This window comes from Trichosurus vulpecula, chromosome 3, assembly GCF_011100635.1.
Source record: "Trichosurus vulpecula isolate mTriVul1 chromosome 3, mTriVul1.pri, whole genome shotgun sequence".
NCBI classification, from domain to species: domain Eukaryota; kingdom Metazoa; phylum Chordata; class Mammalia; order Diprotodontia; family Phalangeridae; genus Trichosurus; species Trichosurus vulpecula.
The window spans coordinates 82,915,954-82,941,749 of NC_050575.1; the positions used below are offsets into that span (position 1 = coordinate 82,915,954).

Below are 25,796 nucleotides of genomic sequence, written 5' to 3' on the forward strand. Positions count from 1 at the left end.
GGGAGGCCCTTTGACTGAATCCAAACTTCACAGAACAAATCTGGGTGTGGCCTTTTGACTGAGTTCAAGTTTTACAGGACAAATCCTTTTATTAAGGGTATTTGTTCTGTGAAATTTGGATTCAGTCAAAGGGCCACATGTGGCTTTGAGACCACAGCTTCCCCACTCCTGGTCTAGAACAAAGGATCATAGATTTAGAATTAAAAGGGATTTTAGAGGTCATTTAGTCCAATTCCAGATTTTACCCATGTCAGGAAGTAAGGCTTAGAAAGCTTAATTCTCTCTCATACACACACACACACACACACACACACACACACGTGCACACAGCTAATAAATAGCAGAGGTAGGTTTTGAATCTAGCCCCATTGACTCTAATTCTCCCATACTGTCTCCTGTCCCATGTTACCTCTTTTCTTCTAGGTATATCTCTATCTATGATCTGTCCTTTCCTGTTTTCAAGTCTTTTCTATCTTCTCCCCCTTTCTAAGACCATAATCAACTACCCCAAAGTGGAGAAAACAGGAAACCTGGAATATAGAGAGAGGAAGATCATGTGCTAGCTTCCATATCTAATACAAGCCGTGTTGAAAAGGGCACTGGAAAGATGCAGATCTGTGTCAACAAGTTTTGTCATTGACCAGTTGTGTGACCTTGGGTCAAAATACTTAACATCTCTGGGTCTTGGTTTTCTCATCTGTAACCTGGGGATGAATGAAAGAAAGAACATTTACGAAGTGCTTGCTGTGTGCCAAGAACTGTAAGAAGCACTGCAGGTATGAACACACAAGTGAGATGTCCTTCCTCTCAAGGACCTTACCTTCTAAGGGGGAGAGACACCACCTATAGGAGAATGGTAGCCAGGAAGGAGTAATTTGGATGAGAGTCCTTGCGCCCGGCCTCTCTAACAGGGATGTTGTAAGACTCAAATGAGGTAATGAATGTGAAAGAACTTTGAAAAGTATAAAGTGGTTTATAAAGGCAGGGATTATTATGGTTATTATTCCACCAGTGCTAATTTGCTTGTCAGGATTCCTATTATTTACCTTTATCCTCTTGGAGTTCCTTAATTTTTCTGTGATGTGGGCTGGATTTTTTTTTTCTGTTCTCATTTTTTTTTGTAGGAGTAAGAGAAACAACAGACAGGATGAAAGTCTATTGTTTGGTTTTAAAGTCAAGATGAATTTGGGGGATTTACATAAGGTACTTGATATTTTCTGTTAGATGCCAGACTCATAAAATAGTTATCACTATATCAGACCAGAAGCTAGAGAGCTGAAATGTACTTTATTTTTTTTTAATTTTTTTTCCATTATATATAAAAACAGTATTTAACATTCATCTTTAAAAATCTTAAATTTCAAATTCTCTCCCTCCTTCTTTTTCCTCCCCTCTTTGAGATGACAATTTGCTACAGATTACACATGTGCAGTCATGCAAAACATACTCTATATTAGCCATGTTGTAAAAGAAAACAGACAAAAAAGAAGAAAAAGAAAGTTAAAAATATGGTTTGATTTGCATTCAGATTCCATTCTTTCTCTGGATGCCTCGGAATTGTCTTGGATCATTGTATTTCTGAGAATAGCCAAGTCACTCATAGTTGATCATTGTACAATATTGCTATTACTATGTACAATGTTCTCCTGGTTTTGCTCACTTTGCTTTGCATCAGTTCATGTAAATCTTCCCAGGTATTTCTGAAAGCATCCTGCTCATCATTTCTTATAGCACAATAATAATCCTTCAGTCATATACAACAGCTTGCTCAGCCATTGCCAATTAACGGGCATCCTCTTGATTTCCAATTTTTTGCCACCACAAAAAGAGCTGCAATAAATATTTTTGTACATATAGATCTTTTTCCTTTTTCTTTGATCTCTTTGGGATATAGACCTAGAAGTGGTATTGCTGAGTCAAAGGATAGGCATGGTTTTATAGCCCTTTGGGTATAGTCTTCAGAATAGTTGGATCAGTTCACTACTCTACCAACAGTGCACTAGTGTCACAATTTTCCCACATCCCCTCTAACATTTGTCATTTTCCTATTCTGTCATATTAGCTAATCTGATAGTTGTGAAGTGGTACCTCAGAGTTGTTTTAATTTGCATTTCTCTAATCAGTAGTGATTTAAAGCATTTTTCTATGACTATAAATAGCTTTGATTTCTTCTTCTGAAAACTGCCTGCTCATATCCTTTGAACATTTGTTAATCTGAAATGTAATTTTAATGGTTCAATAATTTGTGATTTTTTTCTCTTTAAAGTATCAGGTTAAAACTCTTCTGTGATTTAGTTGCTGGTCTTCTAAAGTTTCTATGACCCCCAAATTCATTACCCAGAAGTCAAGTTGGTGATGAGTGTTTTGGGACTCAGCTAGGCTGGTCCCTGGAGACTAGGCCTGATGCTGGACTTGGGCTTGAGGATAATCCAGCTTGACAGACCCTTCTAGAGTTTGTGTGGCATGGAAGTAGGACTAAAATATTTGTGGGAAATGAAGTGTTTATTCCAGATGTTTCAAAGGAGGAGAGGAAGTGTTTGAGGGGAATATAGTTGAAACTATCAGGACCTAATATAAGCATCCCTTTTTAAAATCTCTGAAAGGGGCCTGTGCTATAAAACTGTACAAGGGGTCTTAGATGCACCATCCTTGAGGAAAGCTTTGAAGGCTGCTTGGCCCTCTGTCCTTACCTCCCTGCCTCAGCCCCCACAAATCCTGCCTCTGGCACATATTTATAGTATGGTCATCCGCAAATGTCTTGAACTCCCAGTTCTCTCAGGCAGTTTTCTAAGGCTACAAGTGTCAGATGAGTTGCTGTTTTTCACTGAGAGAGGGAATTTACACACCAGGATTTCCCTCCATTAATGAGATCACAGATCCAAGGTAGGAAAAAGAAAACAAACAAACAAACAAATTCTGTAACACTGGATCATGGAATTTCCTTGTAGGAACAGGGCAGAAGTGCACATTTTGTAAACCCCCATCAGGATCTTTCTCCTTCCTAGAGCCTAACTTTTGGTTAGAAAGCAAATGAAAGATTAATGATAATGCATATTGTCCTGAGGGCTGTCATCTGTTTTTCTTGGTAGAAAATATGCAAGGAGGTTCCCTTCTCATCTTCACATTGTAGTGAATCCCTAAGAAATTGTTGGTCTTTTTTCTTGTATTGGCCTTGCAAATTCATCTGTCTGCTGTGATGAATGGATTGAAAAACCAGTGGGGAAGGGGCATTGTCTATTTTAAATGTCTATGAATTTTCCATGAGGATGATGTCTGGCATTCTACTGGGAACCCACACCAAGGCATGACATCATCTTTTGCTTATACTGATGCTAATACCACTGTCACAAATCTCAGGCTGTTTTCAGCTGGATTCAACAGAGAGACAGGCAGGAAACCCTTTTAGGAGATGATGGAATGAAAGGGCCCATTTTTGGCATTTTTTTTGTTTTTGTTTTTTTTTTTCTATTTTCAGTTTGCTCTGAGTGCAGCGTTGTCAGTTCAGGTGGTGCTAATTAGAATAATGCTCCATTCCCCCCTCCTCATTGCCTCCTCTCCAAGCCTCTTAGGCCATTATTGCTTAGTTTGAATTTGGCTCTTTTCCAGAGGTCTGCCTTCATGGCACCTTTCACTTTGGTCCCTGTTTTCTTAGGGAGTGTTGGAAGTCTGTCGTTGATCAGATAAACTTGTTTGGTATCACATAATCAACAAGTTACAGAGGTGACACATATTTCTGACTGCTGGTCTCACAGCTTTCCAGGATGTATGAGAGTATCCTTGGCATGATAAGTGGTAGGCAAACATATAGTCTTCATAGACCAGTCCTCAGAAATGACGCATTTCTAATTTACAAGACATATCCTCAGATTGCCAGCAGGAATGTCCAGGAACTCAGACTACCCACCTGGAAAAATGCAAATGGAACAGAAAAAAAAATAAACTTTTTTTTTAAAAAAGCATTTATTAAGTATTTACCATGTTCAAGGCACTGAGGATACAAATTAAAAAGCCAGCTCCTCAAGGAGCTTCTATTCTAATAAGGGGAGACAACGCTTACAAATGAGTGGCAATTCTACTCAGGTCTCAGGCCCCAGGCCCCATTCCTGTCTGGGTGAGTCCTGCCACATCTTTGTGCCCTCTACCAGATCTCTGGTGTGCTTAGATGTCTGAGAACAGAGAAACCGTGGTCACCTCTAGCTGTTACCAAGTTCCCAGCAGACTCTCGGAGGCATAGAGGAGCAATTCCCCTTGGGAAGGAAAATAACAGATTTCACATGTGCCTGTGAGTCAGCATGGACAAGATGAAAGTTTAATACATTCCCATTGAGTTGATAACATATTCAAAGTCCAAGGGTGACAGGTAGTCAGCTTGCTTGCTGCTGCTGCCAGACTGGGGCTGAGAAGACTGACTTCTTCCAAAGCCCTCCCCTCCCACGTCCCCACTTCCATTCCCTAGCACCATCCTGTGAACAGCTGAAGCATTTTAATATGAGAAATGTCTGTCCTGGCTTGCCTAGGCTCCTCATGGCTGCTGTTTCTTGTTTCTCCCTAGAAATACAGTTCTTAAAGACCAGCAAAATGTAGCAGGTACTGCAATGCTGGCCTTCTGATTTTCTACATGGGTATTGACTACAATGTTACAATTTTCTCCCTGTTTCTCATTGGGGCTTTATTACAATGAGCCTGTCAGAGAGTGTCTACTGTTGTTGCATCTCCGGTCTCAAGACAATGGTTCAACAGGAATTTATTAAGTGCCTGTCGTGTGCCATGCATTGTGCCAGGGGTGGGGGATGCTAAGACAAGGACAGAGGTATGAGGAGGCATGTGAAAGATGGGCTTAATGATAGGATCAATAGGTCTGGGAGAGCAGGAGGATTTGGTTAAGGAGTGGAAAGGGGAGTGGGTGGCTGGGTTCTGCTTACACCCTTGTATCCTGGAGTCACTCAGCTCCCCAGGCGTTTTTTACAAGAACAAAGAACCAAAGGCACTGGTGAGCAGAAGTCAGATTTGGAGAAATTGATGAGAGGACTACAAAATCCACCTGGATGTGGATGGAAGCAAGATCATAAACATTCTCCTCTAATTGTGTGGTGCCAAAATCCATCTGGCACCACAGCCACAGGCTGAAGTTTACCTTTCTGTCGCTCGGTTGGCGCGTTGTTCTAATGAGGCCAAGTCTGTAACTAAGATCCCTGCGTGAACCAGTTAATTTTGTACAGAGGAAAGAATGGTGTTTCTCAGCCACGTACCTATATCTCTCACCCTAGTCACACATGCGCGCGCACACACACACACACACACACACACAATCTATTCTATTCTTTCTATTATCTATTTCTATCTATTCTTTCTATCGTCTATGCTTTCTATATATGTAATCTATCCATTTATTATCTATCATCTATCTATTCTATCTATTATTTCTATCCATCTATTATCTATCATCTATTCTTTCTATCATCTATCAACTACGTATTTATCATCTATTCTATCTATTCTATCTCTCTATCATCTATCTATTCTTTCTCTCATCCATCTATCTATCTATCTATTCTGTCTATCTGTCTATCTATCTATCTATCTATCTATCTATCTATCTATCTATCTATCTATCTATCTATCCTATCTGTCTATCTACCTATCTGTCTTTCTATCTATTCTGTCTATCTGTCTATCTATCTATCTATCTATCTATCTATCTATCTATATATCTATCTATCTGTCTATCTATCTATCTACCTATCTATCTGTCTATCTATCTATCTATCTATCTATTCTGTCTATCTGTCTATCTACCTATCTATCTCTCTATCTGTCTATCTGTCTATCTATCTATCTATCTATCTATCTATCTATCTATCTATTCTATCTGTCTATCTACCTATCTGTCTATCTATCTATCTATCTATCTATCTATCTATCTATCTATCTATATATCTATCTATCTATCTACATATGTTGATTAGAGGCAGCTGGTCCTGAAGTCAGGAAGACCTGATTTCAGACCCCAGTTCCTCTTGATTCTAGTGTTTTTCCGCTGTTGATTATTTACTATATATGCTGTAGATATCTTGCTTATACATAGTTGTTTGTATGCTGTCTCCCTGGTTAGATTATGGGCTTCTTGAGGGCAGGGACTGTCTTTTGCCTTTCTCCATATCCCCAGCACTTAGCACAGTGCCTGGCACAGAGGAGATGCTTATTAAAAAGTTTAATGACTGACTGATTCCTCTGTGAAGTTGGGATAATGATAGCACCTGCTTCACAGGGTTGTTGTGAGGATTAAATGCAATAATATAAGTAAAAAGCTTTGCAGACCTTCAACACTATATAAATGAGAGCTATTATTATGGATAGAGCTGAAAGAGACCCTAGAGCTGGCCTTCCAACACCCTCATTTTTCAGAAGAGGAAGCTGAGGGCAGGCAGTATGGTTAAATGAAAAGAGGGTGGGATTTGGAGCTAGAGTACCTGAGTTTACTTAACAGGTCCACTGCTTGCTTTCCTAACTTTGTGAGCTCAGGCACGTCACTTACTTGGAGCCTCATTTTCTCCACTTACAAAATAAAGGGGTTAGATTAGATGTTCTCTAATCCAACTTTAAATCTACCGTCCTATGCATCTTTTATTTTCTTTAGATTTCAAATGTCAAATCTTTATTTAGTTAATTTATAAAGTAGGCCTTTTGCATTCAGTTTCACCTACAAGGGCCTCCTAAGTAAATTGTATGTGTGAAATTTGCAAAACTACAACCAAAAACAACACCTAACATTCAATTTCCACTCTGCTTATCATGTTAACAGCTTTTTTTGATAATTCCGTTGAAAATGAGTATTGAAAAAATAACAGGGGATCTTATGAATCTTAAAATATTGGAATCCTAGAGGTGGAAAAGACCTTAGGGGCCATCTAATTTAGCCTCCTGCCTGATACATACAGCACATTGCATTTTCAGACAGCTTTAATCATCAGACACTGTCCAAGGCTCTCAGAGATACCCCCCTGCTATTTACAAGGGAAGGCATACACAGAAGAATTAAATGTGACTCAATGTAGCAATCCTTGCTATTAGTGAAACAAATTTTAAAAAAGGAGATGTTTCTTGGATCAATTATCTTACCTTTCTATGTAAAGAATTATATGTCTGTGTGTGTTTACTTTGTATGTGTATGCATGTGTATATTTGTGTACAGTCATCCCTTCCACATCATGACTTTCCTTATCTCCATTTTGATAGATAGTGAATTGGCATGAGAAACTAAATGGGAAATTTGGGGGACTTTTGTGGAAGCTGCAGCTGACATGAGGCCAACAGACAACACAGAAAAAGCTTAGAAACTCAGAAATGCATAAAATATATGTATAGTATTGTATAATACCAATCCCAATTTTATAATAAGGCACACCCCATAAAAGAAAAAGAAAAAAATCAGATTTCTCTGGTACGGAGGGCCAAAAAACTATGCCTCTCACCCCTGAGATGCAGAAGGGATAACTACACATTCTTGGTTAGTGATGCAAAACCATGACTTATTTGAGTAGTTCATATGATGCAGGAACCATCTCACACCATCTGTATTATTTAGCAAAATATCCTTCATACCAACACCTAACCGTGAAATGGGGGCATCTCTGATGTTAATTTCATTCTTATTCCAGGTGGCTGCTTTGAAATATATCCCATCTGTTCTCCATGATGTGGAAACCGTCTTTGATGCTAAGTTACTCAGGTGAGCACATGGTAGGAATTGTCCTCAGCTCCCTTGGGAAACTAGGAGTGCTGAAGGAGGGGAAGCTCTTCTGAGGAATGCTGTGATTAGCTCACATAATGAATGGGCACATCCCCAATGACTTTTAAAGGGAAGTATTAACGGAGCAATGGGAAATGGCACATTTTCTTGTGCCAGGATTTGGTTTGTAAAAAATGAAAATAAGTGATTGGAATTCTTATGCTCACCTTGGTATTCAAAAGTGATTTAGCATGAGGTGCTTTCTACTTCTGAAGGTGGGTTGAAAGACTGTTGTGTAGATAATTGTCTCCCTTTTGGAACTAAGCTTGTGCCTTTTGGAGGCCCTCATCCTTTGCCTCATAAGCTGCTCATAAAGCCTTAGGGAAAACTTCTATTTGTGGCTGGTCAGTGAGTGAGCTTGGAAGATGTCTTCGAAGCAGGGTCCCTCTCCATCCCTCTCTTTCCACTTCATAAAATGAATAAGGCCAATTAGCACATTACTTTAACCGTGGTGGTAAAATTTGGGCTCAGCACGACCTGTTCTTCTTTCTCTAAGGAGTGTTTCATGCTTTGAGTTTCCAGGGTGACGGCTTATGGAGGACAGGGAGCACTTTGTTGGGGAAGCTCATATCTGCAGTAATAATATAAGGTTAGGGGATAAGGATTAGACCAGTGGTCTTCTTGGTATGAGGATCTCCCAGATGAGGAAAGTCCCCCTACTTATTTACATTGGTGCCTTTACTACAACTTAACGTCTTGTTCCCTGGCATCTGGAACTGGTTGGTTGGTTTTTGTCCTTTTACTGGAAGAGCACCAAAAGGACATCAATATGTCAGGGTCAAAGTACAGTGGCTGGTATTTGGAACTAGGAATATAATACAAGACTTTTTCTGTTTTAAAACAATTTTAGCATCTCTGTCATCTTTAGCATCCAATCTTTAGCGTCATTTAAAGAGGTGATGTGGAATAATGGATGGAAAAAGCTGGGGTTGGAGTTGGAAAGGCTAGGAGTCAATTCCTTCCTCTCACTCAGACTGGCTATGTGACCCTGAGCAAGTCACTTGTATTGGAGAGAGTGCTACAACTACAGTGAGGAAGACCTGAATTCAAATCTTTTCTCAAACACATATTGGCTTGACTCTGGGCAACTCACTTGTACTGGGGAGACCTGGAGTAATGAAGACTTGAATTCAAATCAGACACTTACTAGCTGTTTGATCCTGGACAAGACATTTAACTTCTCTCTGCCTCATCTTCCTCATCTGTGAAATGGAGATAATAACACCATCAACTCTTTGTGACGCCATTTTGGGTTTTCTCGGCAAAGATACTGGAGTGGTTTGCCATTTCCTTCTTCAGCTCATTTTGTACATGAGGAAACCAAGGCCAACAAAGTGAAGTGACTTGCCCAGGGTCACAAAGCTAGTAAATGTAGGAGGCCTGATTTGGACTCCCGAAGATGAGTCTTCTTGACTCCAGGACCAATTCTCTGTCCATTTTTCCACCTGGCAGGAGTATTGTGCCATGGATAGAGGGCTAGTCCTGGACTCAGGAGGGCCTGAGTTTAAATCCAACCTTGGACACTTATTAGTTGTGAGACCCCTGGCAAGTCACTTAATCTGTTTGCCTCAATTTCTTCATCTGTAAAATGACCCAGAGAAGGAAATGGCAAACCATTCTAGTATCTTTGTCAAGAAGACCCCAAGAGGGGTCACAAAGAGTCAGACACAACTGAAATGAGTCATTCATGACAACAATAAAAATCGCACCAGCCTCTTAGAGTTGTTGGGATGAAATGAGGGAGCAGTATTTTGTAAAACTTTATGAATGCTAGATATCAGTATTATTACTTAACCTCTCAGTGGTCCTAAGTTTCAGGGAAGGTATGGAGCAGCATTAGTAGAAGGAAATTCCTTACTGAGTATTCCCTATCACCATGAAATCACAGGCCTGGTCCACCTCCTGCAGTGCCACCCTACCTCCCCATGCATGATTGACACTGATTATCAAGGTGACTAAGATTTGATCTGGGGACTCTGTTGTTTCCTGCCTACAGCCAGCTCCTGTATGAATTTTACACTTGCATCCCACCAGTCAAACTTCAGAAGCAAAAAGTGCAGTCCATGAATGAGATCGTCCGGAGCAATCTCTTTAAAAAACAAGGTAAGGCCAGACTGTCCTTCAGAAGTGAACTCATCATGAAGGCTGCATATATTCTATGGAACAATCCGGCAGCACCTGGCATTTTGTTGGATAATTAAAATGTCTATTCCATGGTAACTCTCCAGAGATTCATAAACATAAAGAGGAACTGACAAGGCAGAGATACCCAAACTAAATTGTTTTTTATGAGGGCTTGTGGCTTGCATTAAGCTTCCTTTTTTTCACCAGGAAAAGTAAAGAGGATGGTAAGAGTTTGGAATCAATTATTTTAGATGACTCAAGTGAGTTTTTTTCATAGTTTCTTTTTAAAATAATTATTATTTTGTGATTCAGACTTGTTCTTCCTCCCACTGCTTAGACATACATACACGCATACCTCATTTTATTGGTCTTCACAGATAAGTATTATTACTATTATTAACTATTAACAAATTGATGGTTTGTGGCAATCCTGCGTTGAGCAGTTCTATCACCACCATTTTTCCAACAGCATATCCTCCCATCATGTCTCTATGTCCCATTATAGTAATTCTCAGGATATTTCAAACTTTTCCCATCATTATTACATCTGTTATGGTGATCTGTGATCAATGACCTTGGATTGTAATTTTGCTATTGTAATTTTGGGGGAGCACCATGAACTACTGCCCATATTAGTTGGTGAACTTAACTGATATGTGTTGTGTGTGTTCTGACCGCTCCAATGACTGGCTTTTCCTCCATCTCTCTCTCTCTCTCTTTCCTCCAACCTCCCTATTCCCTGAGACACAACAATATTGAAGAATATTATGGAAACTTAGTTGATAAAGTAGCAACAGGGTTTGAGAGGATTGACTCCAATTTGTGGGTAGAATGCTATCAAACAGCATCACATGCTACAGAGAAATCTTTTGTCAAAGAAAGAGTCAATCAATATGGAAAACTTCATTATTGTCCTATTTTAAGAAATTGCTACAGCCACCCCAACCTTCAGCAGCCATCACCCTGATCAGTTAGCAGCCCTCGACATGGAGGCAAGAACCTCCAAAAGCAAAAAAGATTACAACTTGCTGAAGGCTCAGGGGATAGCATTTTTTTTTTAGCAGCAGTTAGGTGGCACAGTAGATAGAGTATCTGTGCTGGACTCTGGAAGATCCGAGTTCAAATCCAGATTCAGATGCCTACTAGCTATATGACCCCGGGCAAGTCATGTAACCTTGTTTACCTCAGTTTCTTTATTTGTAAAATGAGCTGGAGAAGGACATGGCAAACCACTCCAGTATCCTTGCCAAGAAAACCCCAAAAGGGGTCACAAAGAGACAGTCATGACTAAATCAGTTACATAACAACAATTTTTTAACTAAGGTATGTGCAGTTGTCAGACATAATACTATCAACATAACTTTTATATGCACTGGGAAACTCAAAAATTCTTGTGATTTTATTGAGATATTCTCTTCATTGCCATAGTCTAGAACTGAACCCTCAGTATATATCTGCCTTTAAGTGGCAAAGAAGCCATGAGGTACAGTGGGAAGGGAACTGGCCGTGGAGTTAGAAGACAAATCTGGTTTCTGATACCTGTGAAGCTGCTACCCTCCCTCCCCTGCTTCTGCTTTCTAGCTCCACTTAATGTGCCATCTTCCACTTTAGAATGTTATCTCCTTGAAAGCAGAGATTGTCTTGCTTCCTTGGACATATTCGTAAGCTCAGCGTTTGTAGAGTGACTGGCAGAGAGTACAAGTTGAATAAATGCTTTATTTCGCTGTCTGCCTATTCAATATCTGTAGGACCTTGATCAAGTCACAATCTGCCCGGTCCTCAGTTTGCTCATTTATAAAGTGAGAGAATTGGACCAGAGGTCCTCTAGTCTCTGAGGTCTCTTCTAGCTTTAGAGCTTAATTTCTTTTTACGATAGCATTACAATATAATTGATTTCCTTTGTGATCTCATGTATTTTATTTAATATATTCTAAAACATCATTCTGCAAAGGTGTCCATAGGCTTTGCCAGACTGCCAAATGGGTCCATGACACAAAGTCAAATCAAATCAACAAGCATTTATTAAGCATCTATTATGTCAAGTACTGTGGAGATAATGAAAGGCAAAAACAGTCACCCCTCTCAAAGAACTCATAGTCTAATGGCTCCTCTACAGCTGTGATTCTCCAATAGCATTTTGGTTAAATGAAAGAACTAATAATAATTAGCCTTTATATAGCACCTTAAGTTTTTCAAAGTCCTTTACATACATTATTCCATTTGCCCTCATCTCATTCATTTCATTAATGATGCCCAAGAGTTTAGATTGGGTTTAGATATAAGGTGAATTAGGGATCTAACTATCATATCCTCCGCATCTCCTCCCTAGTGTTCTCTTATCACTATTGGACACTCAGAATGCATTAATTCTTTTTACAAAAGAATGGGACTGAAACCACTGCCACTATATATGATAGAATGGGAGGTCGGAGGCCACAAACTTTTTGGTCCTAGCCCTAGTAACCTGAAGTCTCTTGATCACGTTGCCACCACTAGGTAATGATAAAACAGGTGTCTGCATCTGGAAATAGTCTTTCTCTCACCTCTGAAGCTTTTGAGCTCCCCTCTCTCTCGGTGGTGGTAGGGACTGAAAAGGGGATCTGAGAATCTGAAGAGCAAGCAAGAGGAAGTCTGAGATGCAGAGAACTGGGGGCCATTCCTCTCCTAATTCACATTTTGTCAAATAGTAAAGCAGGTATCTTTCCCCAGGACTCTTGTTATATATATAAAGTGCCTAGTTAATCACAGAAATATGTGGGACTATCACCTGTGAAGTGTTATTTTGGGAGTGGGCCCTGATTAACATTGCACGTCCAGAATTGCTATTTGGATTCCATTTCTAGAGTTTAAGGGTCCAGGGAGGCTGAGAAAAGCACACTATTTTTGCTTCTCGTTTTAATGTTCATGTAGGTAATTTCCTGATTGCTTATGCAGGTGTGGAACAGATTAACTCAAATGCATATGTATGGCTAAGGCTTCTGTGGTTTTGTGTATGTGATGATTAGGATGTAATCCTATTAAGTCTCGGTAACAGAGAAAAGAGAGTGGGATATCTCAGAGGCCTTCTTAAGTAAGATACTTGACTTTCTTAGTCAAGCTGAGTGGTTAACATTTTAGAACATTCATGCTCTTTTTTATCCTGGCTGGACCTTGTACTACTCACTGCCTGCCATCTCCCTCATGTTTTAGGTGGTGAGTGGGTTAGAAATGAATTCAGTCATGTCCGAGACACGGACAAGGACAACTCTCGCTACATATGGCATTGAGCAGGGCTTCAGACAGCAAGACCGGCTTGGCTCCTCTCATTATACAGAACTGCCATAATCGTCATGGGTCCAGGCTTAAGCACCGAGGACAGATGGAAAGCTGGCATCTTCATGGAATTGACATGCTGTGTCAATTCTAAGCTTGTGGAACTTTTACTAATTCTGTTGCTAGGGCCACATCCCCTGGGCTAGGGGAGAACCAAATGAGGGCTAGGAGAATTTTAGGACAGGTAGACAGTGACTGCTCAGCAGTCCTGGTTTGTTCCTGAGTTTTAAATACAGCAAAACTTCAGTCATATTAAATTTTAGAGCAGGCCGGTTTGTATTAGGAAATAGCCCAAATTAGAGAATACTGTATTTTAAAGGGGAAAAAAAGCCATTTTTATTCTTTTCAAGTACATATCTCAACTAAAGTAGGCTACTCAAGTGTTGCCAAGTAGAGATCCTTAGGGAACCTGCTTTAATGAATAAATAATTTGTAATTAGCTTAGCCATTGTCTCTATGTAAATGGGGTTTCTAAAGTATTTGGAAACAATTTGTTCTCTTAAGTAATCACCTTGGACTCTTCTTTACATTGCTTATTTATTTATAGACATAGAGAGATAAACATTAGCCCTGCCTGTATCTTTCTGGATTATCTGAAATACTGAATTAGTGAAGTCTGAATTAATAAGGGCAGCTAGGTGGCACAGGGGATAGAGTGCCAGCCTTGAAGTCAGGAAGACTTATCTTCCTGAGTTCAAATCTGTCCTCAGACATTTACTACCTGTAAGAACCTAGGCAAGTGACTTAATCCCGTTTGCCTCAGTTTCCTCATTTATAAAATGAACTGGAGAAAGAAATGGCAAACCATTCCAGTATCTTGCCAAGCACACCCTAAATGGGATCACCAAAGTCAGACATGAATGAAAAATGGCTGAACAAAAACAACAATGAATTGATGAGATTTCACCATGTCCATGTTTCTAAAAATGTGCCTCTTTAAATGATTAAACCAGATGAGCATGGAAGTGTGGTGGTATGTGCCTGAAATACCATCTCCCAGGGAAGATGAGGTTATCTCTTGAACTTAAAAATTTTGAGCTACACTGGGCTAAGCCCATTGAGTGTCCACACTAATATAAGAACTGTCACAGAGTCATTGGGAACAGAAGGTCAATGGGCTGCCTAGGGAGGGTACAAACCAGCCCAGACTGGAAATGGAGCAAGTCAAAGCTCCCACGTGGATCACTAGTGGGGTCACTAGGTAGCTCCTGCACTTGCAGCCTGGGAGTTTTAAAAAAAAAAATTTAAAAATGCTAAAAGCAAATGGATTCTCTGGCCCTTGCTACAGTAGGGCATCAACCAAGTTCCTTCTGTTCTGTTTTCAATGGTCTTAGTACAGAGGTTCCCAAACTTATTTGGCCTACCACCTCCTTTAAAAAAAATACTCAGCAGTTTTTTTTTTTTTACTCAATGGTTTTTCTAAAATTTGCATCATTTCAAAAATTTATAATTTTTTTAAAAAGTGACACATCTTAAATTTAATAATTTATTGTAAATTTGTGTTTTTTTCCTGCATTGAAATTTTGATGATACAACATTTCATCATTACACTAACATATTCCTGCGGATGCCTGCTGGACTTTCCAACAATGTGCCAACATTTGCTCATTAAGACCTGTTGGTGGACTCAACCACTGTTGAGTTATAACTTGCATTCTGTGTGTTTATTTGGAAAATAATGTAATCACTACGACTTTAACTCTGTTATACAACAGATATAACATATATGAATGGTTTTTCAAAATTTTCTTCTCTTCTTAAGTGCTTTCACTGCCCCTTTATTTTTATTCAACACCCCCCAATTGTGCCCGAGGTTACTACTGCCCCCCCACATCATTCCAGTGCCCCTCGGGGGTGGAATGGCCCACTTTGGGACCCTGTGGTACTTATCAGAGCCCTGGAATGTGCATGGTGTTTAGCACATAGTTCTCTACCAGAAGTGATGCAAAATTCCGGGTGGATTTCTCCTTCCTTACTGGCTTGTAGTTTACGCTGTGAATCAGTCACACCTATATGAGTTAAGCTGAGAGGCCTGTGGGTTTTTAAACACTTTGGGGAATTTTGCAGAAACATCCTTGTGGCTAGCTTCAGTAAGCTCCCATAGTCCACTCCTTCTAGTGCCCTGGGCTTTCTTTTTTCATCCTTTGATGTCTTACTATGTTTTTTTAAAGATTGCTCCCATCTTCCCCATTGTCTCCAGTCCTGACAACTACGCAGCCGGCTAACCTTTTTTGGGTTTACTGATAACAACAGTCTAGCTGGGGACTTAGACACATGAGCTTGGAGTTACATGTTTTCCATTTTTGTGCTTTATAACATTATGACTTGTCATTTACGTGTTTTTCATTTTGTGAATCTGCTCTCCCGTTTAGACTCCTTTCCATCTTAAGAATTTTATAGTGTGCCCCTACTATTCATATGAACGGGAGTGGAATTTTCCTGGGTGCTGAGTCCATCCTCTGTTCCACTAAAGCATCGAATGTGATACTTGCGTACTTGACAGCCATCCTCTGCCATGCTTCATTGCTTGAGGATCTCTTAATGCTGTTGGGTTTTCAGGAAGAAGAGACAGTGGTGAAGAATCCACATTGTCAGCCAAGATCATGCATGTTATATACTTTGGCTTTGCATAAATGAATCAGAGTGGAGAGTGTATCAGGGGAAAAAATGACAACAAACCCTCCTGTTACTATTGGTAGAAATTACCTATATTATTGCTGCAAAGAGAGGTATTTAAATTTTCCACTGAAAAGTTATAAGGGTGGTACAGTGTAAAGAGTGCTAGATTATAAGACCTGGGTCCAAATCCTGGTTCTGCTTCTAACTGCCTGGATGATCTAGGGTGAATCATTTTATCCTTCCAGGCTTTAGTTTCTTCTTCTGTAAAATGAGGTGTCAATGAATCAAGTCAAGAAACTTTTATTAAAGCTTATTATGTTCTGGGCATTGTGCTAAGCCTGGGGGATAGAAAACCAGACAAAAATTGTCCTTGCCCTCAAGGAGCTTACATTCTAATGGGAGAGACAAGATATATACAGAGTACATGGAAAATAATCTGAAGACAGGAGGCATTAACAGCTCAGGGAATCAGGAAAGGTTTCCTGGAGAAGGTAAGATTTATGCTGAGCCTTGAAAGAAGCCAGAGAAACCAAGTGATGATAGTGAGGGGGTAGAACATTCTAGGCATATGGGACAGCCAGTGGAAAGGCATAATGATGGGAGATAGAGTCCCAAATGCAAAGTAGGCCTGTGCAGATGGATCACCGAGTACATGAAAGTGAGCAAAAGGCAAGAAGTCAAGGAAGGTAGGAAGGGCAGGATTGCAAAGAGCTTTGAATGCCAAATATATGAGTTTATATTTTATTCATGGAGGCAACAGGTAGCCATTGGACCTTTTTGAGCATGGGGCAGGGGGGTGGGTGGAACGTGCTTTAGAAAAATCGCCTTGGCAGCTGAGTGGAGGAGGGATTGGAGTGAGGAGAGACTTGAGGAAGGGAGATCAGTTAGAAGCAGATAGAAGGTGATTGTAATAGTGTAAGCCAGATGTGATGGAAGCCTGAACTAGGGTTCAATATCCCTGCTAGTTCTCGATCTGTGATGCAAGGATTCTGGAATGGCTCATCAGTGAGATCCCAGAAAGTAGGTGGGGCTGGGAATTTGAGTTTGTTTATCCAGTAAGTTTAAGATTTGCTAATCCTATTAACTTGGTTAAGACCTGATTACTAGAGTAGTTTTACCAACAGGAAAACAGGAATATAATGAGAGGGTCAATGGGGGTCCAAACTTAGATAAAGGAAGAGAAGATGGTCTGTTTTTGGATTTTGGACAGCACAGTTGTAAGGCAGACAAGTTTCAGGTAAACCAAGCAGGAAAGAGAGAAACAGGTCAGGAGTGGGATATGGCTCCCAGGGGCAGGAGCCATTGAAATTTTCAGGAAGGGTAAATGGAGCCTGAAGCCCAGGAAAGGAAGCGGGATCTTTAGGAGCTATGTAGGACTTAGTAATGTCAGGAGGCCTAATGTAGTACCATATAGTGGGAAATTTGCACAGATGAGTGTGTTTTCCTTGTCTTTCTAAGTCTAGCATTTCTTGGAGATGGGAATCATAATATTTAGGTGGGGACCTCTTTAGCACATTCTAAAAACACATTGGAAATGCTCTTGTGTGAAAAGAATAATAGCCATTTTCTGAGATAGTTTCTCTGAGGGAAGTGAGTCATAAACCAGACTGTCTTAGAAAAGATTTTTTTCATACAGTTCAATTTAGCCAATATTTTTTTTGGCACCACTTGACTAATAAAGAACTGTGAACATCAGTGTTCATATATTCATACTTTTGTTTAACAGTCTATTGAATATTGACATCATACAAAGTATAAAACAGGGAGGCTTCTGGTGTTCACCACTGTTAGGGGAGAAGTCCTGCACAAAGGAAGACATTTCTGTTAATGATGAGGTTCTCCACATGCTCCTATTCACAGAAGCTATGGTACTAATCATACCATGATGCCTAAGTGAAATCCTGGTCAAATAAATGATCCACACTGGAAAAAGAACACGGTTGGAAAACTGACATGCATTGGTGCATGGTAAATCCATTTATATCTATCTATTTATTTGTATCACTTAACCTCACAGTGCCCTAGGCAACTCTCTAAGACTGTTAAGTTTCAGAGATGGTGCTGACTTGCATTGGTAGAGGGAATTTCCTTATTTGATAGTTCCCTGTACCAAAGAAATCACAGGTTGAATCTCTGTTCCCTTGTGTGTCTGTGTTTGTATCTATGACTCTGTGCCAAATTCTATATCTATATATGTCCTTGTCTGTGCTTATATCTACGTCCATGCCTATACTATTGTAGGACTCAGTTGATGTACTTGTTCACTATCAGGTATGGGAAAAGTTTCAGGGCTATCCATGGACAGCAGAGATCATGGTAACCAAAGGTGTGATATAACTTCTCTGACTTTATTTCCATGGGAAAGCTTTGTTTATTTGACTGGTATTACTTTTGTTATCGTTGTTAGATAGGTGCTGCTGACAGACAATGAACTGGTCCTAGACTTCAAAAGGATGAAGTCAGGCTGGATTACATTTGGCAAAGTGTGGAGTACCTTCCCAAACTCCTGGCTACCATGAAAATCCATTACTTTAACCTCAGTATTCTTTTAGTAAAGCTTCATATTTGCAAATCATGGGACATCCCAATTTTATAGTAAGTGAAATCCCAAGTAACTTACATGGCAAGAGAAAGATACATTTTGGGCATAGGTGAAATGTGAGATTGGAAGTGGCACAAAAGACATTACCAATTACATGTAATTCCTGGAAAAGGAACTGGATTGGTTATGAGGTAAGAATGATAGACAACAAAGGGCAGTCCTGTGTACTAAGTTGGTGACCCTGCGGTAGTAAAAGACCTTGAAGGAGACTTCCCAATGCATGAGGTAAATTCAGGTAGGGGAGATTTGTAGAAAGATGACAGAGAATAATAGGTGAGAAAGTATGGAAGGGTTGTATGGAAATCACTGATTCAATAATGAAATCACTGATAAAATAAATCATAGATTTATCAAAATCTTAAAAGTTATCTTTATATATCTTAAATTATATTAATATTATAACAGTAATAACCACTCATATTTCTTTTAAAATTTTTATTTATTTATTTTTACTTTTAAATATTCACTTTTATAAGATTTTGAGTTCTAAATTTCCCTCCCTTCTCTCCTCCCCTTCCCCAAGAGAACATGCAGTCTGATGTGCAATCATATTAAACAAATTTCCACATTGGTCATGTTGTGAAAGAAGAATCAGAACAAAAGGGAAAAACCATGAGAAAGAAAAAACAAAAAAAAGAAAAAGAGAAAATAATCTGCTTCGATCGGCATTCAGACTCCATAGTTCTTTCTCTGGATGTGGATGGCATTTTCCATCATGGGTCTTTTGGAGTTGTCTTAGATCTTTGTATTAATAGTTTATATTTCTATTGAACTTTATAGTTGCAACATATAATAATAATTAAAATAGCATTTATATAGTGACTACTATGTGCCAGGCACTGTGCTAACTGCTTTACAAATATTTTCTCATTTTTAACCTCGTGACAACCCTGGGAGGTAGGTACTCTTATTGTCCCCATTTTTCTTACAGGAGAAATTGAGGCAAACACAGGTAGGGTGACTTTCCTAGAGTTACCCAGATAGTAAGCGTCTGAGACTGAACTTGAATTCAGGTATTCCTGACTTTGGGCCCAGTGTTCTATCCACTGAACTACCTATACATACATTATCTCATCGATCCTCGCAACAAGCCTGTGAAATAGTCAGGGCAGACCCAGACAGGATAAGTGGCTTCCCTAAAGTCACATAGCTGGCTAAGTAGAAGAGCCAGGACTCCAACCTAGGCCTTCTGATATGTGGTCCATTGTTCTTCTCACCATGCCACATTAGTCGTGACTTTCTTGCTGGGCTTGAAGTCAAGACCTGTGTTCAAATTCAGCTTCAGACACTTATTGACTGAGCTACCCTGGACAATTCACTTCAACTCTGTTTGCCTCAGTTTTCTCATCTGTAAAGTGGGAATAGTAATAATAATAATAGTAACCTCCCAGGGTTGTCATGAGGTTAAAAATGAGATGATATTTGTAAAATACATAATACAGTGTTGGCACATAGTAGGTACTATATAAATGATAAGTATTATTATTAGGGGCAGCTAGGTGGCACAATGCATAGAGGGCAGGGCCTGAAGTTAGGAAGACTTATTTTCCTGAGTTTAAATCTGGCCTCAGACTCTTTTTTTTTTTGTTTGATGGGCAGAAACTAGAAGACGAAATTTATTAAAAATAAATGCAGTCTTATATGAACTGATGCTGAGTGAAGGGAGCAGAACCAGGAGAATATTATACGTGATTGCAGACACACAGTCTCTGTAAGGACTAACTTTGATGGACTTGACTCCTCTCATCAATGCAAGGTTCAAAGACAGCTCCAAAAGACTCATGATGGAAAAAGCTATGCACAGCCAGAGAAAGAATTATGGAGTCTGAATGCAGATGGAGGCAAACTGTTTGCTCTCTTTTTTTCCCTTCTTTTTTGGTTTCGTTACTTCTTTCTCATGATTCATCCCATTGGTTATAATTCTTCTTTCCAACTTGACTATTATGTAAATAAGCTTAATGAGAAGGCATATGTAGAACCTATATCGAATTGCATGCAGTCTTGGCGAGGAAAGGGGGAGGACAGGGAGGGAGAGAAAATTTGGAACTCAAAAACTTGTGGAACTGAGTGTTGTAAACTAAAAATAAAAAAAAAATAAATGCAATCTTGGGTTCAAAGAAAAAAATCAATTGCAAAAGTGCATGATGGGGAGGAGACTTAGCCAGAGTTCTTGTGAGAAAGACCAAAGGATTTTCATGGCTGCAAGCTGAGTTTTAATCAAGAGTGTGACCTGGCAGCTCACGGAGCTGAAGCAGCCACATCTGGAATGAAGAGAAATCCCGTGTTCCTAAGGAGGGGGGTAGGCACTAGTCACACCATCCATGGCCATGGGCAGATTACAACCAGGGTACTGAGTTCAGTTCTGGGCACATTTTAGGAGGGAGACCAAGAACCTGAAGAAGGTCCAGAAAATGTAACCAGGAGGAACCACAGAAAATTAGCCTTGGAGAAGTAAAGACTTAGGATGGGCATTCCTGGGTCCTTCAACTCTCTAGGAGGCTGTCAGGAGAATATACAGATTTTTCCAGGTAGTCCCAGAAGATAAAAGTAGGACGAAGGGGCAGAAGTTCCAGGAAAGTAGATTTCTGCTCTCAACCCACGGAGAAACTTCAGAACACTGAGAGCTACCCTGCTATGGAAGACTGCTCCAGAAGTCAGTGGTGAGCACCCATCCCATCATTAGAGACAGTTAAGCAAGGGGTGAATGACTTCTTGAGGATACTGTCTTAGGTATTTCAGACATCCCTTCCAATGCAGAGATTCTCTGATTCTGCTTTGGGATCCGGTCCGGAGCCAGCAAGGACGGGGGCAGGGGGCCGGGGGTGCCACGGCACTCCCTGGGAGCCTGAGTGTGCCTCCCCTTCGCTGTGCCTAAAACCGGAGGCTAGCCTTAGACTCTTACCAGCTGCGTGATCCTGGGCAAGTCATTTAACCCTGTTTGCCTCAATTTCCTTATCTGTAAAATCAGCTGGAGAAGAAAATGGCAAACCACTGCAGTATCTTTGCCAAAATGGGGTGATGAAGTTTCAGACATGACTGAAAAGGCTGAACGATAACAACAAAAAATTGTTCATTGGTAATGCCACTTGGTTTAGTGTTGGCTATTTTGACATCAGCGCTATTCTTTCTGCTTCTAAAATAAACAAGAAAGAGAAAAAGAGAGGAAATGCGTGTGCCCACACAGACAGAGAATTGGTGGGAGTTTAAAAAATCCTTTATTCTCTGTTTTCACAAAATAGATTTTATTGATGGAAGCTTTATTGAAAAATTCCACTGTGAACATGAAGGGGCTAATTTTACAAGTGGCTGCTTTTTGCTCTTTCTTATCAGGTGCCCTCAGCATCAGAGACACTGTATGGTCCAACTAATGTGCTAGTCACTGCTGTGAGGCCAGGGAAAAGTTTCATAGCTATACATTTGTCTCCATGGTTCCCAGTGATGTTTAGAGGCTTCTCTGGATTTGTTTCAACATGGAAGCTTAATTTGTTTGTATACTGTTCCTTTCATTACAGTTATTGGCAATGATGGAGTGATAATGTTTGTCATCATCCCAGCGGAAGATAAAAAGGAAAGAGGATGCTTTTTACTCATACTTTCATTGGGAAGCATGCCTTTTCCATTTTTACTCCTATATAATCTGAAGCAATAAGTATTTATTAGATATTGGCTATGACCTAGCTATTGAGGGCACAACCGTCCTTCCAGTACGCCAGGTTTGCAGCCTCAGTGCTACCCTTTACTCCTTTCTCTTATTTATTTACCTTATACGTTTTCTGCTGTCAAGTCTTCTCTCTACCTTCATGACAGCTCTTATATACATCTTTGTCTCTTTGCTGGTAGCCACAACCCTAGTTCAGTCTCTTATCACCTCTTTCCTGGACACTTCAATAGTCCCCCTGGCACATCTCCCCTCAGTCCAGTCTACTCAGCTACCAAGGTGATTTTTCTAAAGTCTAAGTCTGATTGTGTCAACTACAGTGACTCTGATGACTCTGGAGGAGTGAGTCTGATGACTTTGCAATGCCCTGCTTAGCTTAAATCCAATTCATTTGCAAGTCAAGATATCACCCTCTTGATGTCATTGGTCCTTTTTGAGAACAAAGAATGAATAACAATGACAATGGTGTTCCAATGTCTCTTTATCATCTCTGTGGTAAAATATAACTCCTCTCTTTGGTGTTTAAATTCTTCAAAACCTTGACCCTTCAGACTTTCATAGTCTTACATTTCACTCCCTTCCATGCCTTCTGTAATCTAGCTACACTGGCCTGTTTAGAGTTCCTTGCAACTAATACTCTATTTTCTGTCTCTGTCTTTTTGCTGGTTGTCCCTCATGTGTGGGATGTTCTGTTGCCTCATGTCCAGCCATTGCTTGGTGTCTTTGATTTCTCTCAAGACTCAACTAAAATCTCACCTTCTCCAAGGTGCCTTTCCTGGTCAGGTCCCTCCTCCTCCCCCATTCCTCCACATCCCACTGCCTGTTGTTAATGTCTCCCTCTTCAGATCACCTTCTTTCTACCCTGTATATAGTCTGTATATTCCTAGTTTTTTACCTGTTGTTTGCCCCATCACTGCTCCTTGAGGGCAGAAATTGTTTTGTGTCCTTTTTTGAATTCTTGTCCTTAGCACTTGATGAAATGCTTGTTGATTGACTCTGACTAGGTGCTGGAGGTATAAAGACAACATTACATATAATTGTAATGACATTTATATAACATTGATTGCATCAATATGGTACATTATAGTTTACAAAATCTTTATACATATAAATTAGTTCATTTTATCCTCCATACAACCCGGCAAAGTAGACATTGTGAGCATTTTTTTAACCAGACCTATGATTTCATCACTATAGAGAATGACTAATGAGGCTAGCAAAGATGATCAGAACATACTTTGCAGCTTATAGAGCACTGAGAGGTTAAGGGGTTGTGTGCCAACTTTAACTTGTGTGTCAAAGGTAGGACTTGAATCCACATTTTCTTTATTTGGGGGGTAGATCTCTAACAATTATATGATACTATCTCTCTATGAATATTATTATCCACATTTATACATGAATTCAGTGAATCTCAGAGCAGCTAAATGATCCGCCCACGGTCACACAGATATCTTAACCCAAGTCTCTCTTGTAGTCATGGCTCTTATTTAGAGCATACCCACCTCTCTCCTTTGCTGTTTTGGACAAAGATTATCCCTTGTCCCTTCCAAATTTTTTTTAAAGTTTGGGGCTCCAGTGTTATTTGATTGTTGCTGCTGCTTTTCTCTGTTCTAAATGGCCACATGGCTTTTTGACAGATTTGTTCAGTGAACTGTGACAGAGAGGAGCACATGGTTCTCACCAATAATGACTGTTCTGTCAACCTCAGCTTCTTAGATCACAGCTTTCCTGTGAAGGGGGTTGATGCTTGAGCAAACAGCGGCGGGAGGCTAGGATTCTCATGCAGGAGGGTAGGTTTGAACAGGGCTTTCTGAAGTAAAAGCAGCATGGGAAGGGTCTGTTCAATCCTCTCTATTTTCTGGTAGAATTAATTGGATTAATTAATTAATTAGTTGGATTAATTAGCACATTGATTGGGACCTATTTCTTTTGGGGTCTACTTGACATCACTTCTGTATGATACATTAAGTGGCTTCTTGGTGGCCAGTGCTGCTTTGCTAGTGTAGCAGTTTCTTCTGGGGCCATTCCCCCTACCTGGACTCATATTTTGGGCCGAGTTTTCCAGAGGACAGCTGTCAAACTTACTTAAGGTTCTATAGATAATCCCAGTGGGGTTGGAATCTCTACTACTGCCATGACTCTTTGGAATGGAGCTTCCCACTCATAAGCAGGCTTTTTGGCTGACCAGGGGCTAGAGGTACAGAAACAAAATAAAAACTAGTTTCTGCCTTCTGGCATCATAATGTCTAATGACATTTATCAGGGAAGGAAGAAAAAGAAAGCATTTATTAAATACCTAGTAGATGCCAGGCAGTATGCTTGTTGAGTAGTACGGGGTGCCCCACTGGGGACCCAACGGACCAGTTCCAGTGGGGCAATACAGCTCCTCCCTTTCTTCCTTCTCTCTCGCCTCCCCTCCTCTCTCCTCCTCTCCCCTTCTCCTCCTGTCCCCCTCTCCCCCCTCCCACCCTGCCCTGCCTTTCCTTGAAGAATCAAGGCCCTGGGTTCTAGCCCTGGCTGTGCCACTTATTATCTGTAGAACCATAGGCAAGTCACTTGTCTCCAGCCTCCAGTTTCTTCCAATGATCTCTCATTTGATCCTCATAACAATCCCAGGAGGTAGGTGCTATCATCATGGGAATTTTACAGTTGAGGAAACTCAGACGGTAGTTAAGTGATGTGCCTGATGTCTCACAATTAAGTGTCTGAGGCCACATCTGAACTCGGGTCTTCCTGACTACATGACTGTGCCACTTGGCTGCTCTAAGATATATTATATATATAGATAGAATCTAAATCACATATAGATGTATATCATATCTATATATGATACATATTAGAACATTATTAGAGAAATACCATATTTCCTTATAATATTACACACATATATGTAAATATGTACATGTATGTGTATGCATATATATATATAAAATGCATTGCATCGATATAACACTTTACAGTTTTAAAAACACTTTATATGTATTCTCATTTCATCCTCCCCCAAAACCCTGCTTTCTTTTTTTTTTTTTTTTTGCATTTACTGAGAAGGTATGGTAAGAATAGCTGTTATAAAACATTCCCCCTTAACTGGGGACACACTCTACCCCTGCACAATAGGGTCCCTGGTGAGAGTGAGCTCAGCCTTAAAGTACAGTGATAATGAGGCACATGTATTGAGGCCACATGTGGCAAAAGGCTATCTCCTGACTCCTAGCCCTGGAAGTTCTTTTTTCCCCTGCTGGAGTCCCCATGAAGTTTGATGCAAGCTGTCATGTTAGTGATGGATGGGTTGCTAGGCTGAATCCTCAAAAAGCAAAGATCTAGCGGCAGATTGTCCTGGGGCTGTCTTTCTGCTGGACCTGGCCACCTCTCTAAAGCTGCTGGTGCTTTCTTCCTGCCTTTAGCGTAGGGAGAGGAGGAAACCAGCTATCTCCCTGCAAGATCTTTACAGTGGTTACAAAGTCACTGCCTGGGCACATCTGTCTCAGGATTGTTGCTCAGCCACTTCCTGACTTCCTGTGGCCAATGCTGCCAGCTCTGGTGGACTATTCTACTGACTCTAGTTACAGATGGGATCTTTGGAGGGGTCTCCGGATCCTGGGAACTCACATGCTTGACTACAGAGATTCCTTCTTAGGAACCTGGACAAGTTTTTGTTGAGTCATTTTTCAGTCATGTCCAACTCTTCA

The 25,796-nt window shown here is 40.3% G+C and overlaps 1 protein-coding gene across 1 annotated transcript in view; it reads left to right on the plus strand.

Annotated features, from left to right (window-relative positions):
• Positions 1 to 25,796, plus strand: part of DOCK2 (dedicator of cytokinesis 2) — a 513,031-nt gene that overhangs the window by 129,082 nt on the left and 358,153 nt on the right. Inside the window, exons 24-25 of the mRNA XM_036749404.1 lie at positions 7,659 to 7,729; positions 9,786 to 9,892. Coding sequence (XP_036605299.1) covers positions 7,659 to 7,729; positions 9,786 to 9,892 — 178 coding nt within the window. The remainder of the gene's footprint in view (positions 1 to 7,658; positions 7,730 to 9,785; positions 9,893 to 25,796) is intronic.